This window comes from Oncorhynchus masou, chromosome 33 (assembly GCF_036934945.1).
Source record: "Oncorhynchus masou masou isolate Uvic2021 chromosome 33, UVic_Omas_1.1, whole genome shotgun sequence".
NCBI classification, from domain to species: domain Eukaryota; kingdom Metazoa; phylum Chordata; class Actinopteri; order Salmoniformes; family Salmonidae; genus Oncorhynchus; species Oncorhynchus masou.
Window position 1 is genome coordinate 44,759,597 of NC_088244.1, and position 25,972 is coordinate 44,785,568.

The following is a 25,972-nucleotide window of genomic DNA, read 5'->3' on the forward strand; positions in this document are numbered from 1 at the left end:
ATGTCCAATCAATTGAATTTACCACATGTGGACTCCAAATCAAGTTGGAGAAACATCTCAAGGATGATCAATGGAAACAGGATGCACCTGAGCTCAATTTCGGGTCTCATTGCAAAGGGTCTGAATACTTCTGTAAATAAGGTATTTCAGTTTTTGTATTTACTTGCAAAAATGTAAAAAACAACAACCATGTTGTCGCTTTGTCATTATGGGGGTATTGTGTGTAGCTTGATGAGGGGAAAAAAAAAGATGTAATCAATTTTCGAATAAGATTGTAACGTAACAAAATGTGGTAAAAGGGAACGGGTCTGAATACACTGTAAATCGCATACTGGGTCAGGTGGGCATCATTTGACAGCTTGTTCTATTGCTAACTTAACTAGTGAAGTTATAAAATATGATCTTACAGTGTTAGGCTTTCACAGGGTAGAAACAGATCATAATTCTAGTGCGCATAGAAAAAAGTAATGCAAGCATCGTGATAATAAACGTTGACACTGTAGATGACATGAGTTTTATGATATGGAAATGTATAGTGCACATTTTGACTCACAGGTGTTTGGCTTGTTGTATGACATCAAAGTGGTATTTATTAGAATCCTCAATGTCTCATGTTTCAGAGTACATCGAGTCCTCTTAATTTACAGCATTTTCCTCACTCAGACAACTACAAATTTGCAAAAGTTGCCCAATTAGCGACAGGGATGAGAGCACTTTATTGAAGCGTGCGGTGCTCAAGTTCAGAATGGCTGTCAGGCAAAAAAACCCATACAGCGCTGTGAGTGGCAGAGCCTGAACTCTGACGTCATTTACAGCATTTTACCACTGCGTTACAATTTAGGCACTTATTAGTGCCAAAATCTGCCATTTTCAACCCGTATATGGGTATGAGTGTAAAGAGTTAAGAAGGGGTTCATTTCAACATGACAGCTAAAACCATCAAATTTACATATTTATGGTTCTGGTGAAAGTAGTTACAACCATGCATACAATATAGCACATTCAATATAGCACTCTTTGCTATGAGCTTGAACACAATGCATCTGGCACACATGCAGTCATGCCTTCATTTAGACTGGACTATGATGAGCCATTTTAATGAGAAAAGAGAAAAGCCCAGACAAAATCAAATGATGGGCATGGAGTTTGAATGTCCTGTAGGCCTATTTTAAACATAATACACATGGCAGCTATCTGCACAGGTGAAGATGAAGAAGATGATATCGGATAAATAAATAAAGAATCTATTACTTTTGTGTTAACTATCGTCATGTATTTAGAGTTGGGTTAGTTTGGCTTTGACTGAACCTGTGAAGGTTCTGCATCTCTTTAAGTCTACTTACTCTGGAATGTCATTGGTCAGTTGGCTTGAGTGCATCAGAAAGACAGACAAGGAACACTCATGAGACAGACAGACAGACAAGAGAAAGAAGTGGACAGACAGACGGACGGCAGCACATACCTCTGACAGGCTCAACCCGGACAACAGACAGAGGATACAGACATATCCTACAATTGCCTCTTATAGTTTCATTGTGTGTGTGTGTGTGTTCATAAGACCACAAATTCAAATTCACTGTCTGTTTCTCCATTTTCACACCCTGGAGTGTTGTGTTTTGGGAGGACTTGTAATGGATCTTGATGGTTAGTCTTATGTTCCATGTCTTTTCAGGTTCATCATCACAAACATTTAATGCCAACCTGCGGGCGTGTGGAAGACATAGATGGATGGAAGAGGATACAATGTATCAGCGGTGGCCTGGAAGGCAGGATACGTTTCTCTCTCGTTCACACCATGTATTGAAACCATTTACACTTACATCATCCAGCTTCTCCTGGTATAGCTAGCGTGTGTATAAATGGAAATCGACACTTTAGGAATGCTATTTTGAGGGGACACAGTTGCTCATTGTGTATTTCTAAAAGAAGCTTAAATTCTATCAAATTTTCACCAAGTATAGAACAAAGGGCTGCTATGGTTGTTGTGAAATGCATGGTGTGTGTCAAATCAGAGTGTGTGGGTGTATGTGTCTGTGTGTGTCGGCTCCATCCTCAGTGGTGTACAGCAAGCAAGGGGGGCGCTCGGGGCATTGCCGTAATTGTTAGCCAGTCAGCTAAATTAGCTAAATTCAGTCAAGACCAGTGAAACAGCGCAGGGGAAGTGGTCGAGCTATCAGCTAACGCCAGGCTCACTTCCGAAGCCCCTAATAGGCCTGGAATAATCAACCCGGTCACCACCACTTACTGCAATGGAATATGAATGGGGGGGCCATTAACCATTTCTCTACTACCGGTTAGCATGGGAGACCAATTCACTTAAACCAATTAAACCTTAACTAAATGACTATCGCCCCGTAGCACTCACTTCTGTCATCATGATGTGCTTTGAGAGACTAGTCAAGGATCATATCACCTCCACCCTACCTGACACCCTAGACCCACTCCAATTTGCTTACCGCCTCAATAGGTCCACAGACGACACGATAGCAATCACCCTGCCCTATCCCATCTGGACAAGAGGAACACCTATGTTAGAATGCTGTTCATTGACTATAGCTCAGCATTCAACACCATAGTACTCTCCAAGCTCATCATTAAGCTTGAGGTTCTGGGTCTCAACTAGAGGTCGACCGACTATGATTTTTCAACGCCGATACCGATTATTGGAGGACCAAAAAAAGCCGAAATCGATAAATCGGCCGATTTTTGTAAATATATTTGTAATAATGACAATTGCAACAACACTGAATGAACAATGAACACTTTATTTTAACTTAATATAATACATAAATAAAATCAATTTAGTCTCAAATAAATAATGAAAAATATTAAATTTGGTTTAAATAATGCAAAAACACAAGTGCAATATGTGCCATGTAAAAAAGCTAACGTTTAAATTCCTTACTCAGAACATGAGAACATATGAAAGCTGGTGGTTCCTTTTAACATAAGTCTTCAATATTCCCAGGTAAGACGTTTTAGGTTGTAGTAAATATAGGACTATTTCTCTCTATACCATTTGTACTTCATAGATCTTTGACTATTGGATGTTCTTTTAGGCACTATAGTATTGCCAACCTAATCTCGGGAGTTGATAGGCTTGAAGTCATAAACAGCGCTGTGCTTCAAGCATTGCGAAGAGCTGCTGGCAAACGCAGGAAAGTGCTGTTTGAATGAATGCTTACAAGCCTGCTGCTGCCTACCGACGCTCAGTCAGACTGCTCTATCAAATCATAGACTTAATTATAATAACACACAGAAATACGAGCCTTAGGTCATGAATATGGTAAAATCTGGAAACTATCATTTAGAAAACAGAGTGTTTATTCTTTCAGTGAAATACGGAAGCGTTGCGTATTTTATCTAACGGGTGGCAACCCCAAGTATAAATATTGCTGTTACATTGCACAACCTTCAATGTTATGTCATAATTATGTACAATTCTGGCAAATTAATTACGGCCTTTGTTAGGACGAAATGGTCTTCACACAGTTCGCAACGAGCCAGGCGCCCTAAACTGCTGCATATACCCCGAGTCTGCTTTACACTGAACGCAAGAGAAGTGACAATTTCAGGCACCGCATTGACTGCAATGCAGGACAAGCTAGTTAAACTAGTAATATCATCAACCATGTGTAGTTAACTAGTGATTATGTCAAGATTGTTTTTTATCAGATAAGTTTAATGCTAGCTAGCAATTTACCATGGCTCCTCGCTGCCTGCACTCGCGTAACAGCTGGTCAGCCTGCCACGCAGCCTCCTCGTGGATTGCAATATAATCGCCCATAATGCCGATTACCGATTGTTATGAAAACTTTAAATCGGCCCTAATTAAATCGGCCATTCCGATTAATCGGTCGACCTCTAGTCTCAACCCCACCCTGTGCAATCGGGTCCTGGACTTCCTGAAGGGCCACCCAGGTGGTGAAGGTAGAAAACAACATCTCCACTTTGCTGATCCTCAACACTGGGGCCCCAAAAGGGTGTATGCTCAGCCCCCTCCTGTACTTCCTGTTCACCCATAACTGCGTGACCAATGCATGCCTCCAACTCAATCATCAAGTTTGCAGACGACACAACAGTGTTAGGCTTGATTACCAACAATGACAAGACAGGCTACAGGGAGGAGGTGAGGGCTCTCGCGGGGCTGTCAGGAAAACAATCTCTCACTTAACGTCAACAAAACAAAGGTATCAGCAGAGGGAGCCCCCTATAAATATCGACAGGACAGCAGTGGAGCAGGTGGAAAGTTCCTTGGCGTACACATCACAGACAAACTGAAATGGTCCACCCACACAGACAGTGTGGTGAAGGCACAACAGAACCTCTTCAACCTCAGGAGGCTGAAGAAATGTGGCTTGTCACCTTAAAGCCTCACAAACTTTTACAGAGGCACAATTGAGAGCATCCTGTCGGGCTGTCGTCAACAACCGCAGGGCTCTCCAGAGGGTGGTGTGGTCTGCCCTACCTGCCCTCCAGGACAACAACTACCCGAGCCACTGCCTGTTCACCCCGCTACCATCCAGAAGGCGAGGTAAGTACAGGTGCATCAAAGCTGGGACCAAGAGACTGAAAAACAACTTCCATCAAGGCCATCAGACAGTTAAACAGTCATAACTAACTCAGAGGCAGCTGCCTTCCTACAGACTTGATATCATTGGCCACTTTAATAAATGGAACACGAGTCACCTTAATAACGCTACTTTAATAATGTTTACATATCTTGCATTACTCATCTCATATGTACAGTGGGGAGCACAAGTGTTTGATACACTGCCGATTTTGCAGGTTTTCCTACTTACAAAGCATGTAGAGGTCTGTAATTTGTGTCATAGGTACACTTCAACTGTGAGAGACGGAATCTAAAACAAAAATCCAGAAAATCACATTGTATGATTTTTAAGTTATTCATTTGCATTTTATTGCATGACATAAGTATTTGATCACCTACCAACCAGTAAGAATTCCATCTCTCACAGACCTGTTAGTTTTTCTTTAAGAAGCCCTCCTGTTCTCCACTCATTACCTGTATTAACTGCACCTGTTTGAACTCGTTACCTGTATAAAAGACATCTGTCCACACACTCAATCAAACAGACTCCAACCTCTCCACAATGGCCAAGACCAGAGGGCTGTGTAAGGACATCAGGGATACAATTGTAGACCTGCACAAGGCTGGGATGGGCTACAGGACAATAGGCAAGCAGCGTGGTGAGAAGGCAACAACTTTTGACGCAATTATTAGAAAATGGAAGAAGTACAAGATGACGGTCAATCACCCTCGGTCTGGGGCTCCATGCAAGATCTCACCTCTTGGGGCATCACTGATCATGAGGAAGGTGAGGGATCAGCCCAGAACTACATGGCAGAACCTGGTCAATGACCTGAAGAGAGCTGGGGCCACAGTCTCAAAGAAAACCATTAGTAACAAACTACGCCGTCATGTATTAAAATCCTGCAGCGCACGCAAGGTCCCCCTGCTCAAGCCAGCGCATGTCCAGGCCCGTCTGAAGTTTGCCAATGACCATCTGGATGATCCGGAGGAGGAATGGGAGAAGGTCATGTGGTACGATGAGACAAAAGTAGAGCTTTTTGGTCTAAACTCCACCCGGCGTGCTTGGAGGAAGAAGGATGAGTACAACCCCAAGAACACCATCCCAACCGTGAAGCATGGAGGTGGAAACATCATTCTTTGGGGATGCTTTTCTGCAAAGGGGACAGGACGACTGCACCGTATTGAGGGAGGATGGATGGGGCCATGTATCGCAAGATCTTGGCCAACAACCTCCTTCCCTCAGTAAGAGCATTGAAGATGGGTCGTGGCTGGGTCTTTCAGCATGACAACGACCCAAAACACACAGACAGGGCAACTAAGGAGTGGCTCCGTAAGAAGCATCTCAAGGTCCTGGAGTGGCCTAGCCAGTCTCCAGACATGAACCCAATAGAAAATCTTTGGAGGGAGCTGAAAGTCCGTATTGCCCAGCGACAGCCCCGAAACCTGAAGGATCTGGAGAAGGTCTGTATGGAGGAGTGGGCCAAAATCCCTGCTGCAGGGTGTGCAAACCTGGTCAAGAACTACAGGAAACGTATGATCTCTGTAATTGCAAACAAAGGTTTCTGTACCAAATATTAAGTTCTGCTTTTCTGATGTATCAAATACTTATGTCATGCAATAAAATGCAAATGAATTACTTAAACATCTTACAATGTGATTTTCTGGATTTTTGTTTTAGATTCCGTCTCTCACAGTTGAAGTGTACCTATGATAAAAATTAAAGAACTCTACATGCTTTGTAAGTAGGAAAACCTGCAAAATCGGCAGTGTATTAAATACTTGTTCTCCCCTCTGTATATTCTGTATTCTATAATATCTACTGTATCTTAGCCTATGCCACTCTGGCATTGCTCATTCATATATTTATACATTCTTATTCCATTCCTATATTTAGATTTGTGTGTGTTACTGTAGGTATTGTTGTGGAGTTAGATTACATGTTAGATATTGCTGCACTGTCGGAACTGGAAGCACAAGCATTTTGCTACACTTGCAATAACATCTGCTAACCATGTGTATGTGACCAATAACATCTGCTAACCACGTGTATGTGACCAATAACATCTGCTAACCACGCAGTGGTGGGCCGTCAGGGCCAGCAAGGCCTTCTCTGCTGGCCTAAACATCATCAGAATATAATTTTTTTTTAAATATATTTTCCCACAAATATGTATTAACTTATTCCCAGAGTAAGAGTTACACTCTTCATTTCATAGCGTTCCTCTTGGTTGCACTGCTTCCAGCCCCAGGTTGAGATTTGGAGGGCTGGTCTTTATGTTAGATATTTTATCCAATCATATTCAGCCATCATGTGTTGCCAGGGGTCTAAAATCTGCCCTCAGGCCTTCAGAATCAACAGTGCGGACACTTGTAGCTTAAAGTGGATGGAAATTAAAATTTTGTGTCAACCAATCAGCTTTAGAGTTGGCCATTGTACGCCTGCTGGCTGGCTCTAGTGTTACACAGGAGCCAGCTAGCAGGCGTAGTGCCTGCACGTCTTTTGATTGGATTACCAATATTGAGAGGCAGGTCCTATATGGGCAGGTCTCAGAACTAGGAAACTGAAATTGATCAACGAATTCATTCGCGTACTACTAAACTGTTTTTTCAACCCACATTGGCGGAAGGAGAAGATATCGATTTGGTTGAGGATATAATTATAACGCCATTCTCAAGACAAACTTTTCAAGAAAAGTTAGACATTGTCAGGAGAGGTAGACGCCGATGCTACAAAGCCGATGCTACAAAGACAGGCTCCGAGAAGCACTACAAACTGTACTGCTGGGAATGCCTATTATTTGCAAGTGATCGATTTGGTGTTTGGAGCCACACTGGCTTTGCAAACCTGAGTTGTCTAACCAAGGCAGCAACGAGACACCAAAGTACGGCTGGGCACTTACAAACAATGCTGCTTTTGAAAACTTTTGGGGACACCCGAGGGGATCTACAGCTCAACGAACAAGCGCGCAGACCAACGAAGCTGCACAATGAAAAGGTATTGTACTCATTCTCTGAATAAAAATGTCAATTTCAAGGTGACGCAATGCCTGGTTATACTGCGTTTCTGTCTAAATGTATAGTGTCTAGAGCCATGGCATCATAATGATGGTAATAAGAGGTGGATTAATTCGAGTGAGACTGTGTAGGACTTCACTGAAGGCCCAGGCCCCAGAACCATGGCACGCTACTGTAACCACGTGTATGTGACCAATAACATCTGCTAACCACGTGTATGTGACCAATAACATCTGCTAGCCACGTGTATGTGACCAATAACATCTGCTAACCACGTGTATGTGACCAATAACATCTGCTAGCCACGTGTATGTGACCAATATCATCTGCTAACCACGTGTATGTGACCAATAACATCTGCTAACCAAGTGTATGTGACCAATAACATCTGCTAGCCACGTGTATGTGACCAATAACATCTGCTAACCATGTGTATGTGACCAATAACATCTGCTAGCCACGTGTATGTGACCAATAACATCTGCTAGCCACGTGTATGTGACCAATATCATCTGCTAACCACGTGTATGTGCCCAATAACATCTGCTAGCCACGTGTATGTGACCAATAACATCTGCTAGCCACGTGTATGTGACCAATAACATCTGCTAGCCACGTGTATGTGACCAATATCATCTGCTAGCCACGTGTATGTGACCAATATCATCTGCTAGCCACGTGTATGTGACCAATATCATCTGCTAACCATGTGTATGCGACCAATAACATCTGCTAACCACGTGTATGTGACCAATAACATCTGCTAACCATGTGTATGTGACCAATAACATCTGCTAGCCACGTGTATGTGACCAATAACATCTGCTAGCCACGTGTATGTGACCAATAACATCTGCTAGCCACGTATATGTGACCAATGGAATTTGATTGATTTGATTAGATTACCTCTTGGTGACGGCGTTGTGGTACTCGATAAAAGTCCGGCCGTCAAAAACAATGGACTCCGACTCCCCGGCGGACTTCTCCAAGATGGCTGCGAGGAAGAGGAGGAGGAACATTGGATGAGATCACATGAATCAATAGGAAACATGTCTCCTTTAATTGGAGTCAAGGCAGTGGATGGTGATGAATTGGGATGGTTCTAATTAAAGTAAAAGGAACAGTAGGGCACACGGCCAAAGTGAATGCGTTTAGTAAAGTACACGTGTGTGTAGTTCGTATGTGTTAACGTGTGCAAACTGCTGAGAATAATGAAACAGAGGGGTTACGCTAACCTTCAAATGGAAACATTGTAAGACTAGCGTGACATCAACACTACACCAACAGAAACGTTGAACTCAGGATCTTTGTTCACTCACTGTTCTGACAGGCTGTGCCCGTGAAGCCGTGGGGGCACACACACTCGTAGCTCTCAAGCATGGGGTTGCAGAGACCCCCGTTGTGGCAGGGATCCCGGCTGCACGGGTGGCCCTTAAACATTGCCATGTCACTGGAGTGCAATGCGTTCTCCTGCCGCAGGATGGGAGTGCCCATCAGGGTGATCTGAGGTGGGATAGAGAGGAGGAGAGTGGACTTAAACCTGTCATAGTGCAGTGTGTAGCCTACATAGGACATACATGACATACTGAGTTTTTCCTGACCACATGACCTACCTGACCTGGAAATCCTCTCGGCCCTAAAGGCTAAAACTAAGGTTCAGAGTATTTCCTGGTCAAGTGATATAGTCAGGACATTCTTGGTATCTTGCCAAATAACTTACATCGAAGATACATCTGACATACAGTGCATTTGGAAAGTATTCAGACCCCTAGACTTTTTCCACATTTTGTTATGTAACGGCCTTATTCTAAAATTGATTACATTGTTTTCCCCCCTCATCAATCTACACACAATACCCCATAATGACAAAGCAAAAACAGTTTATTTTTTAGCAAATGTATTAAAAATAAGAAACGGAAGTACTCAGACCTTATACTCAGTACTTTGTTGAAGCACCTTTGGCTACAGCCTCAAGTCTTCTTGGGTATGGCGCTACAAGCTTGGCACAACTGCATTTGGGGGGTTTCTCACACTCTTCTCTGCAGATCTTGTCAAGCTCTGTCAGGTTGGATGGGGAGTGTCGCTGCACAGCTATTTTCAGGTCTCAAGTCCTGGCTCTGGTTGCGCCACTGAAGGACATTCAGACTTGTCCCGAAGCCACTCCTACGTTGTCTTGGCTGTGTGCTTAGCGTTGTTGTCCTGTTGGAAGATGAACCTTCACCCCAATCTGAAGTCCTGAGAGGTCTGGAGTAGGTTTCCATTAAGGATCTCTCTGTACTTTGCTCTGTTCCTCTTTCCCTCGATCGTGACTAGTCTCCCTCTCCCAAACTGCATGATTCTGCCACCACCATGCTTCACTGTTTGGATGGTATTGGTCAGGTAATAAGCTGTGTCTGGTTTCCTCCAAATGTGATGCTTTGCATTCCAGCCAAAGACTTTAATCTGGGTTTCATCAAACCAGATAATCTTGTTTCCCATGCTACGAGAGTCTTTAGGTGCCTTTTGGTAAACTCCAAGCGGGCTGTCATGTGCATTTTACTGAGTAGTGGCTTCCATCTGGCAACTCTACTATAAAGGCCTGATTGGTGGAGTGGTGCAGAGATGGTTGTTCTTCTGAAAGGTTTCAGTGAACATCGGTTACTTGGTCAACTCCCTGACCATGGTCCTTCTCGAACGATTGCTCAGTTTGAATGGGTGACCAGCTCTATGAAGAGTCTTGGTGGTTGCAATCTTCTTCAATTTAAGAATGACGGCGGCCATTGTGTTCTTGGGGACCTGCAAACATTTTTTGGTGCCCTTCCCCAGATCTGTGCCTCAACACAATCCTGTCCTTCGACCTCACGGCTTGGTTTTTGTTCTGGCATGCACTGTCAATGGTGGGACCTTAAATAGACAGGTGTGTGCCTTTCCATGTCCAACCAATTGACTGTACCACAGGTGGACTCCAATCAAGTTGGAGAAACATCTCAAGGATGATTAATGAAACAGGATGCACCTGAGATTCATTTCAAGTCTCATAGCAAATTGTTTATGAGTCTCTCTGTTTATGAAAATAATGTATTTCAGTTCTATTATAAATGTGCAAAAATGTCTAAAAAACTGTTTTCGCTTTGTCATTATGGGTTATTGTGTGTAGATTGATGAGGAACATTTTTATTTCATCAATTTTAGAATAAGGCTGCAGCGTAAGTAATATGAATACTTTCAAAATGCACTGTAGATACAGCACCAGTCAAAGGTTTGGACACACCTACTCATTCATGGGTTTATCTTTATTTTGACTATTTTCTACATTCTAGAATAATAGTGAAGACATCAAAACTATGAAATAACCCATATGGAATCATGTAGTAACCAAAACAGTGTTAAACAAATGAAAATATATTTTAAATTGGAGATTCTTCAAAGTCGCCACCCTTTGCCTTGATGACAGCATTGCACACTTTTGGTATTCTCTCAACCAGCTTCATGACGTAGTCACCCGGAATGTATTTCAATGAACAGGTGTGCCTTGTTAAAAGTTAATTTGTCTGAATTTTTTCCTTCTTAATGCATTTGAGCCAATCAGTTGTGTTGTGACAAGGTAGGGGGGTATACAGAAGATAGCCCTATTTGGTAAAAGACCAAGTCCATATTATGGCAAGAACAGCTCAAATAAGCAAAGAGAATTGACAGTCCATCATTACTTTAAGACATGCAGGTCAGTCAATCTGCACATTTCAAGAACACCAGTCTCAACGTCAACAGTGAAGATGCGACTCCGGGATACTGGCCTTCTAGGCAGAGTTGCAAAGAAAAAGCCAGATTGGCCAATAAAAAGAAAAGATTAAGAAGGGCACACACTGGACAGAGGAACTCTGCCGAGAAGGCCAGCATCCCGGAATTGCCTCTTCACTGTTGACATTGAGACTGGTGTTTTGCAGGTACTGTTTAATGAAGCTGCCAGTTGAGGACTTGTGAGCCATCTGTTTCTCAAACTAGACACTAATGTACTTGTTGTGCACCGGGGCCTCCCACTCCTATTTCTATTCTGGTTAGTGCCAGTTTGCACTGTTCTGTGAAGGGAGTAGTACACAGCGTTGTACGAGATTTTCAGCTTCTTGACAATTTTTTGCATGGAATAGCCTTAATTTCTCACAACAAGAATAGACTGACAAGTTTCAGAAGAAAATTCTTTGTTTCTGGCCATTTTGAGGCTGTAATCGAACCCACAAATGCTGATGCTCCAGATACTCAACTAGTCTAAAGAAGGCCAGTTTTATTGCTTCTTTAATCAGGACAACAGTTTTCAGCTGTGCTAACATAATTGCAAAGGGGATTTCTAATGATCAGTTAGCCTTTTAAAATGACAAACTTGGATTAGCTAACACAACGTGCCATTGGAACACAGGAGTGATAGTTGCTGATAATGGACCTCTGTATGCCTATATAGATATTCCATTAAAAATCTGCCATTTCCAGCTACAATAGTAATTTACAACAATGTCTACACTGTATTTCTGATCAATTTGACGTTATTTTAATATACAAAAAAAGTTGATTTTCTTTCAAAAACAAGGACATTTCTAAGTGACCCCAAACTTTTGAATGTTAGTGTAGATTCAGATTTTACTGTGTTGTATTTCGTTCTGCGGAACTGTGTCAGTACAGTTCAACACAGCGGATCTTACAATCGCTGGGGTCACTGTAAAGGTCATCATGTTTAGGCAGATAGTTATTGTCCATCACTAAATCGTGTTAAAATATATGTATCCATGTCTAAGGTGGATTCAACATTTTGTCACAGTTAAAAGACGTCAAAAACCTACCTATTTTGAATGAAATCATTTATAGTTGTTGATAATTTGTAAAATGTATAGGAACTTTTGCACAACCTTTTGAACAGGGTGTCTGGCAAAAAAATATCTGCTTTTGTGTGAATAGTGTGTGTGGGGACAGGATACTCACCTTCTGAATGGCCCCCTTGAAGCCATCTTTGAGCGAGGCGGCTCTCGCTTGCCGGCTGAAATCAGGAGCACCACCCACGAACAGAGACTCCTTCAGGTTGAGAGCGGTGTGTTGGTTCTGGAGATAGGACACAAGTGTTAGAACCCTATAATAACAGGGTATGGAACCCTACCACAGGTACTAAAACCTTACCACAAGGACTAGAACCCTACTAGAGACTAGGACCCTACCAGAACAGGGACTAGAACCCTATAAGAAGGACTAGAACCCTACCACGTGGTCTAGAACCTTACCACATGATCGAGAACCCTACCACAGGGACTATAACCACACCTGATCAATCGGTTCTGTTTTGACTCAAATGAGACTAGTTTTTTTAGTTTTTGAGCCATACAGTAGCACAATGAGACTAATAGCTGTCCCAGCAAAAAATATTTATCTTTTGAAAGATATATCTATATAGTGCATGCAGGACAATTCACTAACTGTGCTACCTCCTTTTCCACATAAATACACTTGATCAAATACGGGTATTTGATTTCTGTGCAACTCTCCAAGCAGTCAATTATTTGTTATCTGGTACAAAACACAAGAAAAGGGCTACAATAGAAAGTCAGCTGGTGCGGCTGGAGTGACGATATGGATGCCGTTATTTTTATGAATGTCTCTCTAATGAATGAGTGATTGTACTGAAGACCTTTCTGGCGCCGAGCGAACAGCAGCCTATAATTGGCCGTTAATTTGTGTGGTGGAGGACCATGAAATCAGGTTCATCCAGCAACCCGCAGGGGAATTGGCTTCAATTACGAAAGAGAAAGTACAGGCCCCCTCTTCGGGAGGAATTGTGGATATTTCTTTTTATGTAGGCCAGTAATTACCAGAGGGAAAGGATGAGGTTATTGGTGTAAAAATGATGGAAGTTGCCAAGTTAACATGGGTTGTGTTTGAGAGCTGGCATGCTTCTATTTGAGATGGGAGCTGGAGGGTGGAGGCCAGTGGGGCTTCACTAACCCCACAGCTGTGTGGTGCACCTGGAGTGGGCTCCAAGAGCCCAGTCAGGTGGGTCACCTACAGTCCAGCTATGGCTGCCTCTTGTGGGAAGGACTAAGTGCCCACTTTAGCTGAAGGCAATGCTCAAGTGAAGAGTAACGGGTTGGGATCAACTCAACCTGTATTCGATACAAGTTGACATGCAATTCTCTCAGTTACATTGTAAAACGGTTTGGATATATACATCCAGTCCATTATTATGACGTTGTACTTTGGCCATCATATAATAAACATGGCTTCTATCAATTTGAAAGGTCATATTAGATTCCTGAATAGGAGAGAATTGAAATGATATACTCGAACTCTGGTAACAGACCAGCATATCTAATGGCATGGGTGTTGTTGGTAATGCCCGTGCTGTTATGTTGGAGTGATTGAGTAAGTGAGTTGATGATGTAGAACGTTTTATTTCTCTTACGAGAAGAGAATGTTGAGGACAAAAGAACAGCCCTGCTTGGCACCTCACTCTCATTCTTCTCTCCTTGATCGTCTTCTCACTCTCGACTGCCACACGATATCTCTGCCCACGCAGCCTTTTCTCATCAACTGCGTTGCGATCTTTTCATCCCAATTCCCCAAAAACACAGATTCCGATTTTGATGCACTAAACCATTCCCACCAAGTCCGAAGAATTTGCATAACATCACTAACGCTGCTGAGGTCATTCTTAAAGGCAACTCCTTGTTCAAAATGGCTTGAGAGACAGTTAATGAGAAGCAAATCATATAGTAGGCTATTGGAAAAATAATATGCTACTGAAAATATTAGGATAGGCTATTCATCCTATAGGATTAATCATGAATGGAGAATGGCTACGTTTCATTCAATCATTCAATAAGTGGAGAAGATGCAAAACTGGAACCTGTCGTCGTTCCTCGCACATATGCTGTACATCATGACACTTGCTGACTTAAGTTCTTTCTGTTGGATTAAAGAGATTAAGCCTAGACAAGCCTATTTTAGGAAACTTTCTGAATGGACATAGAAAATTAGCAAACTCATACACGCACAGCCACCTAAAAGGACCCATCAATCAAGGCCGCCCGAAGCACATCTCACTCAGACATAAGCAAATCACATTTCTCCTTTCCCAAAAACGTTTCACTGCAATAACCTTGCTTCAAATCACTTCTGTAGGATATCAAAAACGAGTCTAGAAGATAATGCTAAATAAATGTAGCCTATCACGCAAATTGAGGAGGAACGTTTTAAGGGGGAGACAGAGAGACAACTGTGATTTAGGGTATATGAAGATGTAATTGACAACCATTAGAAAATCGAAAACATGCACACAACTTATCCATAGCCTAACGATCACCCGTTGATACATTTTTGTGAAGCAACGGGTGGTTATGTTAACACTACATTTTACCTTTGAGTGCTTTATCTAAATCTGTGCAACCACTTATTGAAAAAGATCAAGTCTGGCAGATGGTCACCTAGATTCACTTTAGCAGGCATATAATACATTGCCTAATGTATAGGCTATACGAATTATGCATTTATATATTAACTAACTTAACTTGCACATCTCCTTCTTCACTCCTCATGCAATTCACACATCTCCACTGGCAATGCCACTGGCAACTCTCTTCCCCTTCTCTCTAGCTCTTGAACAAGTAGCCTCTATATTTAGATACTGACCAACGATACAGTTTGAAATGTATTTCAAGCAACAACAAAACATGTACTTATAGGCCTAGGCCTATTCAAGGAGAGAAGCATTGATCGATCCCCTTGCTTGCTGAATGTCTAGAAAATCGGCTAAATCGTTGGCAATGAACTGGTGGGGAAGTTTGAATGGCGAGAGCGATGTGTAGCAATTTGGCTAAAATGACACCGTGCTCCGCTGAAGCATTGCAAATGTAAAAAAACAGGCCGAGAGAAATGAATGAATTTCATTCACACAATGAACCCACAGACCTGTCAGTGAGCCACCTGCACTGTCCCAGATAACAATCACTATTGGTCAACAGCTTATTTTAACACGTGAAAAGACACAAAAATAGAACCTGTTCCGAATAAATAAGTGACGGATTGCGGCAGCACAGTATTTCACAATTGGTGTGAACGGTGTCATAAACAAGACATGCTCTTATAGAATTTTTTGTTGTTGAAATTATTCAGATAAAATAACGGACTTAGTGAGAAAGGGCCTTCAAGAAGTTTCATTGTTGCGAGGCACAATGGCGGTCAGAAAGATAACTGCCTCCCTCACCCCCTCCTTCCGCCTCCACAGCAGATGGACTGATTTGAAAGCCAAACCTACTTCTTTAACAAATGTCTCTACTTTGGTACAGTGTGTGAGATGGTAGTACTAAATACAGACCCTTCTCCGCTGTCAGTTCTATAGTCTAGTAACTGTCGTATGGTGGAGCATGGGGATGAGAAGTGGCGAACTGAAAGTGGAGATATGAAATATGTCAAAGGAGGTGGATGGGACTTGTCTTATTACCTTGCGTGATTTCTTAGTTTCCAGACAGCACACAGTAAGAGAAAAGAACATGGGAGGGGAAAAAGGTTATCATAAAAGGTTATCAATGGACATTGGTGTGTGGAGAAACAGGCAAACACACACACTCAAATACACACCCCGGACCAACATAAAACCGCATAACAAAACAAACTGTGAAGCCTGAAGGTCATGGACAAGACAGAAAGGCTGCCACTGAAAATAATTGAGAAACAAAAATTGTGCTTAAGGAAGTTGCAGGTGTGGCTCATCATTTGGATCAACCATATAGCCAGCCAATGCAGACAGTGTTATTTCTGATTGTGTGCGAAAGCATGCATGGATTTGACGGGACATTTGGTCTTTTTAAAATCTCCTTCTGGATTTTACTGAAATATTCTGATTTTAGATGTCCTGAATCACAGAAATTCCTGTCCCAGGTATAATATAATAACTTTATATAAGGTATCTATATCAAAGATGTTAGGCTCTCTGAGTGCAGTGGGACTTCCTGGCTCCAACTTCTGCCAACTATATCCTGCATGGGGCCTCTATGCATTGAGCTCCTCCATCACTAGCCTCCACTCATCCCTCTCCTTCTCACCCGCTCCCTGTTCTCGTCTTTTAATACGATTTTCTGCCTCCTTTGCAGTAGGGAAACACAATTACTTACGGAGGACAGGAAGACAAAAATAAAAGAGAGAAAAAGTGACAGCACGCATTCTGGAGGTGGTGGCTTTGGAGTGTACATGTTCCTAATCACAAATTACACTCTTTTTTAATATGATTGGATGACTTGCAGACATACTGTACTTGGCTATTAGATTGCTCTCACTTATGTACCTGGTTTATTGCTTAATTATCATGATTTATTTTTCATCTATACATCTACCTCCCTAGAGTTTAAGAGCATGGGTCAAACTAATGCAATAATGATAATAACTGCACTTGTGCATGTGACAATAAAACTTGCATGTACATATTAATGGGCTGCACTATCGGGGATCTTTGCTTCACTAGGAGCTAAAAAGAATAAGTAAAGTCATACTAATGGGTGCATACCACTCAGGCCATAGAGGTTGTTTTTCGTGACTTCAACGAATAAGAACGAGATCATACTTCTGTGTAGGCATTTCAGTAGATGCAAAGATGGCAGATAACAAGGATTCGAAGAAGGAGGGAAATAAGTAGTTTCCAACTCAGAGACCGCCTGTCAAACGTGCCCTTTATGTCTCCAGCGTACTATTTCTTACCGTGACGAGCTATCAGAAAACAGTGGAATGTGTTTTCAAACACAACCCTGGTAGCGTGTATGCTCTTATGGACGACCGCAACTAGGTAAGCGTTTTGTAGAGCCAGCTCTGGTGTGTTATCATCATTGCACTCTGGGAGTAAAGAGTGCACTGAGTTGAACAGCTCCATTGATAAGGGCATGTATGCATTAGAGGTCGACCGATTCATCGGATTGGCCGATTAATTAGGGCCGATTTCAAGTTTTCATAACAATCGGAAATCTGTATTTTTGGGCGCCAAATTTGCAGATTTGTAAAAATATTTTGTAATTTTTTATATATCTTTATTTAACTAGGCAAGTCAGTTAAGAACACATTCTTATTTTCAATGACGGCCAGGGAACAGTGGGTTAACTCCCTTGTTCAGGGGCAGAACGACAGATGTTCACCTTGTCAGCTCGGGGGATCCAATCTTGCAACCTTACAGTAAACTAGTCCAACGCAATAACGACCTGCCTCTCTCTCGTTGCACTCCACAAGGAGACTGCCTGTTACGCAAATGCAGTAAGCCAAGGTAAGTTGCTAGCTAGCATTAAACTTATCTTAGAAAAAAACAATCAATCATAATCACTAGTTAACTACACATGGTTGATGATATTACTAGATATTATCTAGCATGTCCTGCGTTGCATATAATTTGACTGAGCATACAAGCATCTCAGTATCTGACTGAGCGGTGATAGGCAGAAGCAGGCGTGTAAACATTCATTCAAACAGGACTTTCGTGCGTTTTGGAAGCAGCTCTTCGTTGTCCGTCAAGCATTGCGCTGTTTATGACTTCAAGCGTATCAACTCCCGAGATGAGGCTGGTGTAACCGAAGTGAAATGGCTAGCTAGTTAACGCGCACTAATAGCGTTTCAAAAGTCACTCACTCTGAGCCTTCTAGTAACTGGAAACACTTATCTCCCTCACTAGCTTTAAGCACCAACTGTCAGAGCAGCTCACAGATTACTGCACCTGTACATAGCCCACCTATAATTTAGCCCAAATAACTATCTCCTTCCCTACTGTATTTTATTTATTTATTTATTTTGCTCCTTTGCACCCCATTATTTTTGCACATTCTTCCATTGCAAATCTACCATTCCAGTGTTTTACTTGCTATATTGTATTTACTTTGCCACCATGGCCTTTTTTTTGCTTTAACTCCCTTATCTCACCTCATTTGCTCACATCGTATATACACTTGTTTATACTGTATTATTGACTGTATGTTTGTTTTACTCCATCTGTAACTCTGTGTCGTTGTATGTGTCGAACTGCTTTGCTTTATCTTGGCCAGGTCGCAATTGTAAATGAGAACTTGTTCTCAACTTGCCTACCTGGTTAAATAAAGGTGAACAAAAAATAGTAGTTGTTCCCTTTGCTCTGCATGGGTAACGCTGCTTCGATGGTGGCTGTTGTCTTTGTGTTCCTTGCTCGAGCCCGTTAGGAGCGAGGAGAGAGATGGAAGCTATACTGTTACACTGGCAATACTAAAGTGCTTATAAGAACATCCAATAGTCAAAGGTTAGTGAAATACAAATGGTATAGAGGGAAATAGTCCGATAATTCCTATAATAACTACAACCTAAAACCTCTTACCTGGGAATATTGAAGAGTCATGTTAAAAGGAACCACCAGCTTTCATATGTTCTCATGTTCTGAGCAAGGAACTGAAACGGTAACTTTCTTACATAGCACATATTGCACTTTTACTTTCTTCTCCAACACTTTGTTTTTGCATTATTTAAATCAAATTGAACATGTTTCATTATTTACTTGAGGCTAAATTGATTTTGATGTATTATATTAAGTTAAAATAAGTGTTCATTCAGTATTGTTGTAATTGTCATTATTACGAATAAATACAAATCGGCAGATTAATCGGTATCGGCTTTTCTCCAATAATCGGTATCGGCGTTGAAAAATCCTAATCGGTCAACCTCTAGTTTGCATGGCCAAGGATGTGGTGCTACAGTGACACACATGTACACAAACACACACAGTAGCACAGGCTAAGTATAAGCAAGGCTGGATATTGCCTTTTATGCTAACAGCTATGCAGAGTATATTCACATCCAGTTTGCCTTGCATGCTAATAGCTAGGCTAATCATAAATCATGATAAGCCTAGAATGCTAGCTCTCTCTCTCTGTCTGTCTCACCGGCGACTCTCCCCTGACTGGGTCCTTTCCGTTTATGTTGATCTCTCCCTTGCGACTGGCCCTCTCCAGATTCACTGTGTTCCACACACCCATCTTGATCTTATCTTTACTCCTGCATGAGAGGAGCAGACACAAACGAGCCAAGAGGTCACAGACGTCTCAAAGCAACACACACAAGTACAATCCAAAATCAAGAGACAACAATCACCCAGCTAGCAAGGACTCCTGGGCCGTCATTGAAAATAAGAATTAGTTCTTAACTGACTTGCCTAGTTAAATAAAGGTACAATTAAAATGAATAGGTGTCTAGACTAGAGTTGCTACGGGGTTCTAGACTAGAGTTGCTATGGAGTTCTAGTTAAGAGTCGTTATGGTGTTCTGGACTAGTTGCTATGGGCTAGAAGATTAGTCTAGGGTTTCACACTAGAGTCACTATGGGGTTTCAGACTAGAGTCACTGTGGGGTTTCAGACTAGAGTCACTATGGGGTTTCAGACTAGAGTCACTATGGGGTTTCAGACTAGAGTCAGTATGGGGTTTCAGACTAGAGTCACTATGGTGTTTCAGACTAGAGTCACTATGGGGTTTCAGACTAGAGTCACTATGGTGTTTCAGACTAGAGTCACTATGGTGTTTCAGACTAGAGTCACTATGGGGTTTCAGACTAGAGTCAGTATGGGGTTTCAGACTAGAGTCACTATGGTGTTTCAGACTAGAGTCAGTATGGGGTTTCAGACTAGAGTCAGTATGGGGTTTCAGACTAGAGTCACTATGGGGATTCAGACTAGAGTCACTATGGGGTTTCAGACTAGAGTCACTATGGGGATTCAGACTAGAGTCAGTATGGGGATTCAGACTAGAGTCACTATGGGGTTTCAGACTAGAGTCACTATGGGGTTTCAGACTAGAGTCACTATGGGGTTTCAGACTAGAGTCACTATGGGGATTCAGACTAGAGTCAGTATGGGGTTTCAGACTAGAGTCACTATGGGGATTCAGACTAGAGTCAGTATGGGGTTTCAGACTAGAGTCACTATGGGGTTTCAGACTAGAGTCACTATGGGGTTTCAGACTAGAGTCAGTATGGGGTTTCAGTCTAGAGTCGCTATGGGGTTTCAGACTAGAGTCACTATGGGGTTTCAGACTAGAGTCAGTATGGGGATTCAGACTAGAGTCAGTATGGGGATTCAGACTAGAGTCACTATGGGGTTTCAGACTAGAGTCACTATGGGGTTTCAGACTAGAGTCACTATGGGGTTTCAGACTAGAGTCACTATGGGGTTTCAGACTAGAGTCACTATGGGGTTTCAGTCTAGAGTCACTATGGGGTTTCAGACTAGAGTCACTATGGGGTTTCAGACTAGAGTCACTATGGGGTTTCAGACTAGAGTCAGTATGGGGATTCAGACTAGAGTCACTATGGGGTTTCAGACTAGAGTCACTATGGGGTTTCAGACTAGAGTCACTATGGGGTTTCAGTCTAGAGTCACTATGGGGTTTCAGACTAGAGTCACTATGGGGTTTCAGACTAGAGTCACTATGGGGTTTCAGACTAGAGTCACTATGGGGTTTCAGACTAGAGTCAGTATGGGGTTTCAGTCTAGAGTCAGTATGGGGATTCAGACTAGAGTCACTATGGGGTTTCAGACTAGAGTCACTATGGGGTTTCAGACTAGAGTCAGTATGGGGTTTCAGACTAGAGTCACTATGGCGTTTCAGACTAGAGTCACTATGGGGTTTCAGACTAGAGTCACTATGGGGTTTCAGACTAGAGTCACTATGGGGTTTCAGACTAGAGTCAGTATGGGGTTTCAGACTAGAGTCAGTATGGGGATTCAGACTAGAGTCACTATGGGGTTTCAGACTAGAGTCACTATGGGGTTTCAGACTATAGTCACTATGGGGTTTCAGACTAGAGTATGGGGTTCTAGTGTGGTGCCCACCTGATGACGGCGGGGCCCTTGCCCAGGTCGTAGCGGAACTCCAGGATGCCGTCGTTGAGGGAGAGGGAGATGAAGTCCCCTTTGCCGTCGGTCTTCTGGCCATTGTAGAATATCATGCCGTTGGATTCGTTGGCCATGAGCACCACCATCATGCTAACCTTTTGGCTGCAGACAAAACACAAACATGAGTAAACAACCAGGCACAGACAAAAACACATACAACAATAGTAAACAGGCGCCAGACTAAACGTAAAAAACAACAGTAACCAAACAACAGACAGAAGACCAACAACAATGGTAAACAAACACCATCGTGGAATGGAGGCCAGACCTGGTATTACAACTTAGGGAGAGCCCCCTTTTTTTCAATTTTTGCCTAAATGACATACCCAAATCTAACTGCCTGTAGCTCAGGCCCTGAAGCAAGGATATGCATATTATTGGTACCATTTGAAAGGAAACACTTTGAAGTGTGTGGAAATGTGAATTGAATGTGGAAGAATAAAACACAATATATCTGGTAGAAGAAAATACAAAGAAAATAAACACTTTTTTTCTACCACCATCTTTGAAATGCAACAGAAACGTCCCAGTTCCAGCCATCACTCTGCTTGTAATTCCAATGGTGTCCACAAGATGGCAGCAGTGTATGTGCAAAGTCTCAGATGGATTACTTGAATTAGGAGTGAATGACATGACATTTAGTGTTAAGTCACCCAGGTACATTTGGGCAAATCGTGAAGGAGACATTTGCATTCATATTGCATTTTTCTGCAAGAATATAGTCACATCTGTATACTTTGAGTTTAATTTAGCTTATCCAGTATTAGTAGACATGTTATGTTCAACATTTGCAAAACAACCAGTTTTCATAACTCTGAATATTCTTATCATTTTTGGCCAAAATGAAAGGGCATGCTGTCGTACAAGGTCAGTAGCAACATTTTACAACAGATACAGGGTTTCCGGATACTCCCGTAAAGCCCACCTCATTGGCCATCTAGCTAGCTTTGTTTGACCCCGATTGGTGCTTATTTGACAAAGTTAGAGTCGTTCAAGTGAAGACCACCCGTGTCATCGAAGTGCCATGAATGCGTCGCTTTCTGACCAAATATGGTTTTCGTATAGGATATACTACACCCCTAATTATATAGTGAAGTCTCGTTACGTTCTAGGATCTCTGAGGAATACATACGATGTGTGATTTGTGTGATTTGACTGGTTGAAATAACATTAAAGGTGAAATTTTCACAGATTCCTTTTTTTGCAAATCGAACTGGTGGAAATACAAAATCGATCATGCATGCTATATGGACCTTTTAGGATATGAAAAAGGATTTTATCTAACAAAACGACACTTCATGTCATCTCTGGGACCCTTTGGATAATAAATCAGAGCAAGATTTCATTATGTAAGTATACATTTCACCTACAGAGGTGAATTTATCAAACCTATCGCGGTGACAAAAGTATTTTGTTGTTAGGAGCTCTCCACAAACAATAGAATTACATTTTTTTTTACAGTATTAGCTACTGTAAAATGAACAGTGTAGTTATATTAATAATAATTTAAGCTTTCTGCCAATATAACACACTTATATGTACCGACATTTGTTGTTTCTCTAAAAATCTGCAATCGTGACACAAGGCGCTGCATGATTTACAACTGTCCCGTTGACGGGATGCCTATCCCTTAAACACTTGTCTACCATGCCTGTCTGTCTACTGTTATGTCTATCTGGTCTTTACATAATGTAACAATGTTGTATGTGACGATAGCTATAGTTGTGTGTTATTTTGTGTAACCTACACAAGACTGAAAATAATTCCCATCAATAGAGGACAACATAAACAATACATTAATTATATTTCTAAGCAGCAGGACAATGATCTGTTCTGTTCCATTTAATTATATTCAATTCATCACAAGACTGTCCTGCTGGAGGCACAGCTTTAGGTATCTATCTGCCATTACATCAAGTTACAGCTCCTGTGTACCTACTCCTGGAGATCAATATGCCTTTACGACACAGGACCAGAATACACTCAAATATCAGTGACGGTGTCTTTGTGGACACATATGGTGTTGTGCATGCAATGCGTGGAGTGTGTGTTTGAGTATAGGTGTGTGAGTATATGTATGTCTGTGTGTAGTGAAATTTGCATTTGACTTACTGGAGATTGTGACCGTAGGTGTGCAATCCCTTCAGCTCCAGGTAAGAGTCACCACTAAAGAACGGCATGTAGGCCCCTTTCTTGTCCGACACTGAAGGAGAAACACAAATGGAATGCATTACAACAGACATTATGTCATCCGTACGATAGCACTATGCATGCTTATGACAGTAAGAAGGCTTATACAGTCTGTCAGGGGCATGTTGGCTGACATAAGTGCTACCCACCCAGGCGGTCCATTTTGGATAACAATGGTGGCCTAGTCTTCATCCACACCGACACACACACAAACAGACAGTTGGGGGCTGCGAGGCTCTTTTCTTTGCTAATTAGTCGGGATTAGCTAACTGAGTCAGGGAGGGGAGGCAGACGGAGATGAGAAAGCTAATTAGCCATTGTGTAGGAAACGGCTAATGACAGAGAGGACAATAGGAGCACTGCTGCAGACACAACAAGGAAGTCTGCCGTCAAAGCAGCTGTCATAATAAGGAAAGCAAAGAGCAACCTCGGAACTCAGACTGTGGATCAGGAGAAGAGTTCGGTTTCTTTAGCTGAATGCACACACACACACACACACACAGACACACACACACACACACACACACACACACACACACACACACACACACACACACACACACACACACACACACACACACACACACACACACACACACCTTGGTCACAAGCACATTTGAGAGGAGAATTGCACTTATGGTTTAAAAGACTGCCTATGTTTCTGCCATAAGGTACAGGGACTCAGATAAGTGAGTGACATGGTAAAGGGAGATGGACAGTTGGAATCTAAATTCTCACACGAGTTCCAGCAAAGCAACTCTATGTAGTTGAACTGGGGACAGCAGCCAAGTACTAGGGAAAAACACTCTTGTACTTAGTATTAGTGAGTATAACTATGTCTACCAAGGGCTTCCTTCAAGTAGGCGGTTGGCGACACCAGCTGTCTTTAACTGTTCCCAGTACAGCCCTTAAAGCATATTCATCTGAATGATGGTTCTGTTACGTGATCCAGATCTTGTGTAGGCCAGACACTCAGGCTGAGTGACTTCTTCATTAATCAACATGGGAGGACTGATGTCATTAGTCATCTCATTGATTTAATTGCAGCCCTCAGAGTGTGAGATGCTCTTTCCCTCACAATGGTTTTCAGTTCACCCCAATTGATTTTAAATCACCTGCTAACTGGGACTTACGGTGAGGCGAGAGGCGGTTCTCCTCAGGTGTTTGTCGAACCAGTCAGGTTAGAAAAGTGTGTGTGTGTGAGTGAATGATAAGCTTGGTGTTTTATTTTTCAAATCAAATGTTTGTAGTTTAAGTAACGATGGATACGACACATAAAAACTGAAGTCAAAACACAGACTGATGTACATACTGTCCTGACATGCTTTATAAACTCAGCAAAAAAAGAAACGCCCCTTTTTCAGGACCATGTGCTTCAAAGATAATTAGTAAAAATCCAAATAACTTCACAGATCTTCATTGCAAAGGGTTTAAATTACGGTTTCCCATGCTTGTTCAATGAACCATAAACATTTAATGAACATGCACCTGTGGAACAGTCGTTAAGACACTAACTTCTTACAGACGGTAGGCAATTAAGGTCACAGTCATGAAAACTTAGGACACTAAAGAGGCCTTTCTACTGACTCTGAAAAACACCAAAAGAAAGATCCCAAGGGTCCCCGCTCATCTGCGTGTACGTGCCTTAGGCATGCTGCAAGGAGGCATGAGGACTGCAGATGCGGCCAGGGCAAAAAATTGCAATGTCTGTACTGTGAGACGCCTAAGACAGCGCTACAGGCAGACAGGACGGACAGCTGATCATCCTCGCAGTGGCAGACCACGTGTAACAGCACCTGCACAGGATCGGTACATCCGAACATCACACCTGTGGGACAGGTACAGAATGACAACAACAACTGCCCGAGTTACACCAGGAACGCACAACACCTCCATCAGTGCTCAGACTGTCCGCAATAAGCTGAGAGAGGCTGGACTGAGGGCTTGTAGGCCTGTTGTAAGGCAGGTCCTCACCAGACATCACCGGCAACAACGTCGCATATGGGCATAAACCCACCGTCGCTGGACCAGACAGGACTGGCAAAAAGTGCTCTTCATTGACGAGTCATGGTTTTGTCTCACCAGGGGTGACGGTCGGATTCGCGTTTATATTGTCGAAGGAATGAGCGTTACACCGAGGCCTGTACACTGGAGCGGGATCGATTTGGAGGTGGAGGGTCAGTCATGGTCTGGGGCGGTGTGTCACAGCATCATTGGACTGAGCTTGTTGTCATTGCAGGCAATCTCAACTCAGTGCGTTACAGGGAAGACATCCTCCTCCCTCATGTGGTACCTTTCCTGTAGACACATCCTGACATG

At 42.4% G+C, this 25,972-nt stretch overlaps 1 protein-coding gene across 1 annotated transcript in view; it reads right to left on the reverse strand.

Moving 5' to 3' along the window:
- LOC135527407 (agrin-like) overlaps positions 1-25,972 on the reverse strand; it is a 567,339-nt gene that overhangs the window by 28,893 nt on the left and 512,474 nt on the right. The window contains 6 exon segments of the mRNA XM_064955939.1: positions 8,477-8,564; positions 8,890-9,073; positions 12,518-12,634; positions 19,459-19,570; positions 21,401-21,565; positions 23,576-23,666. Of these exon segments, the coding sequence (XP_064812011.1) occupies positions 8,477-8,564; positions 8,890-9,073; positions 12,518-12,634; positions 19,459-19,570; positions 21,401-21,565; positions 23,576-23,666 (757 nt within the window).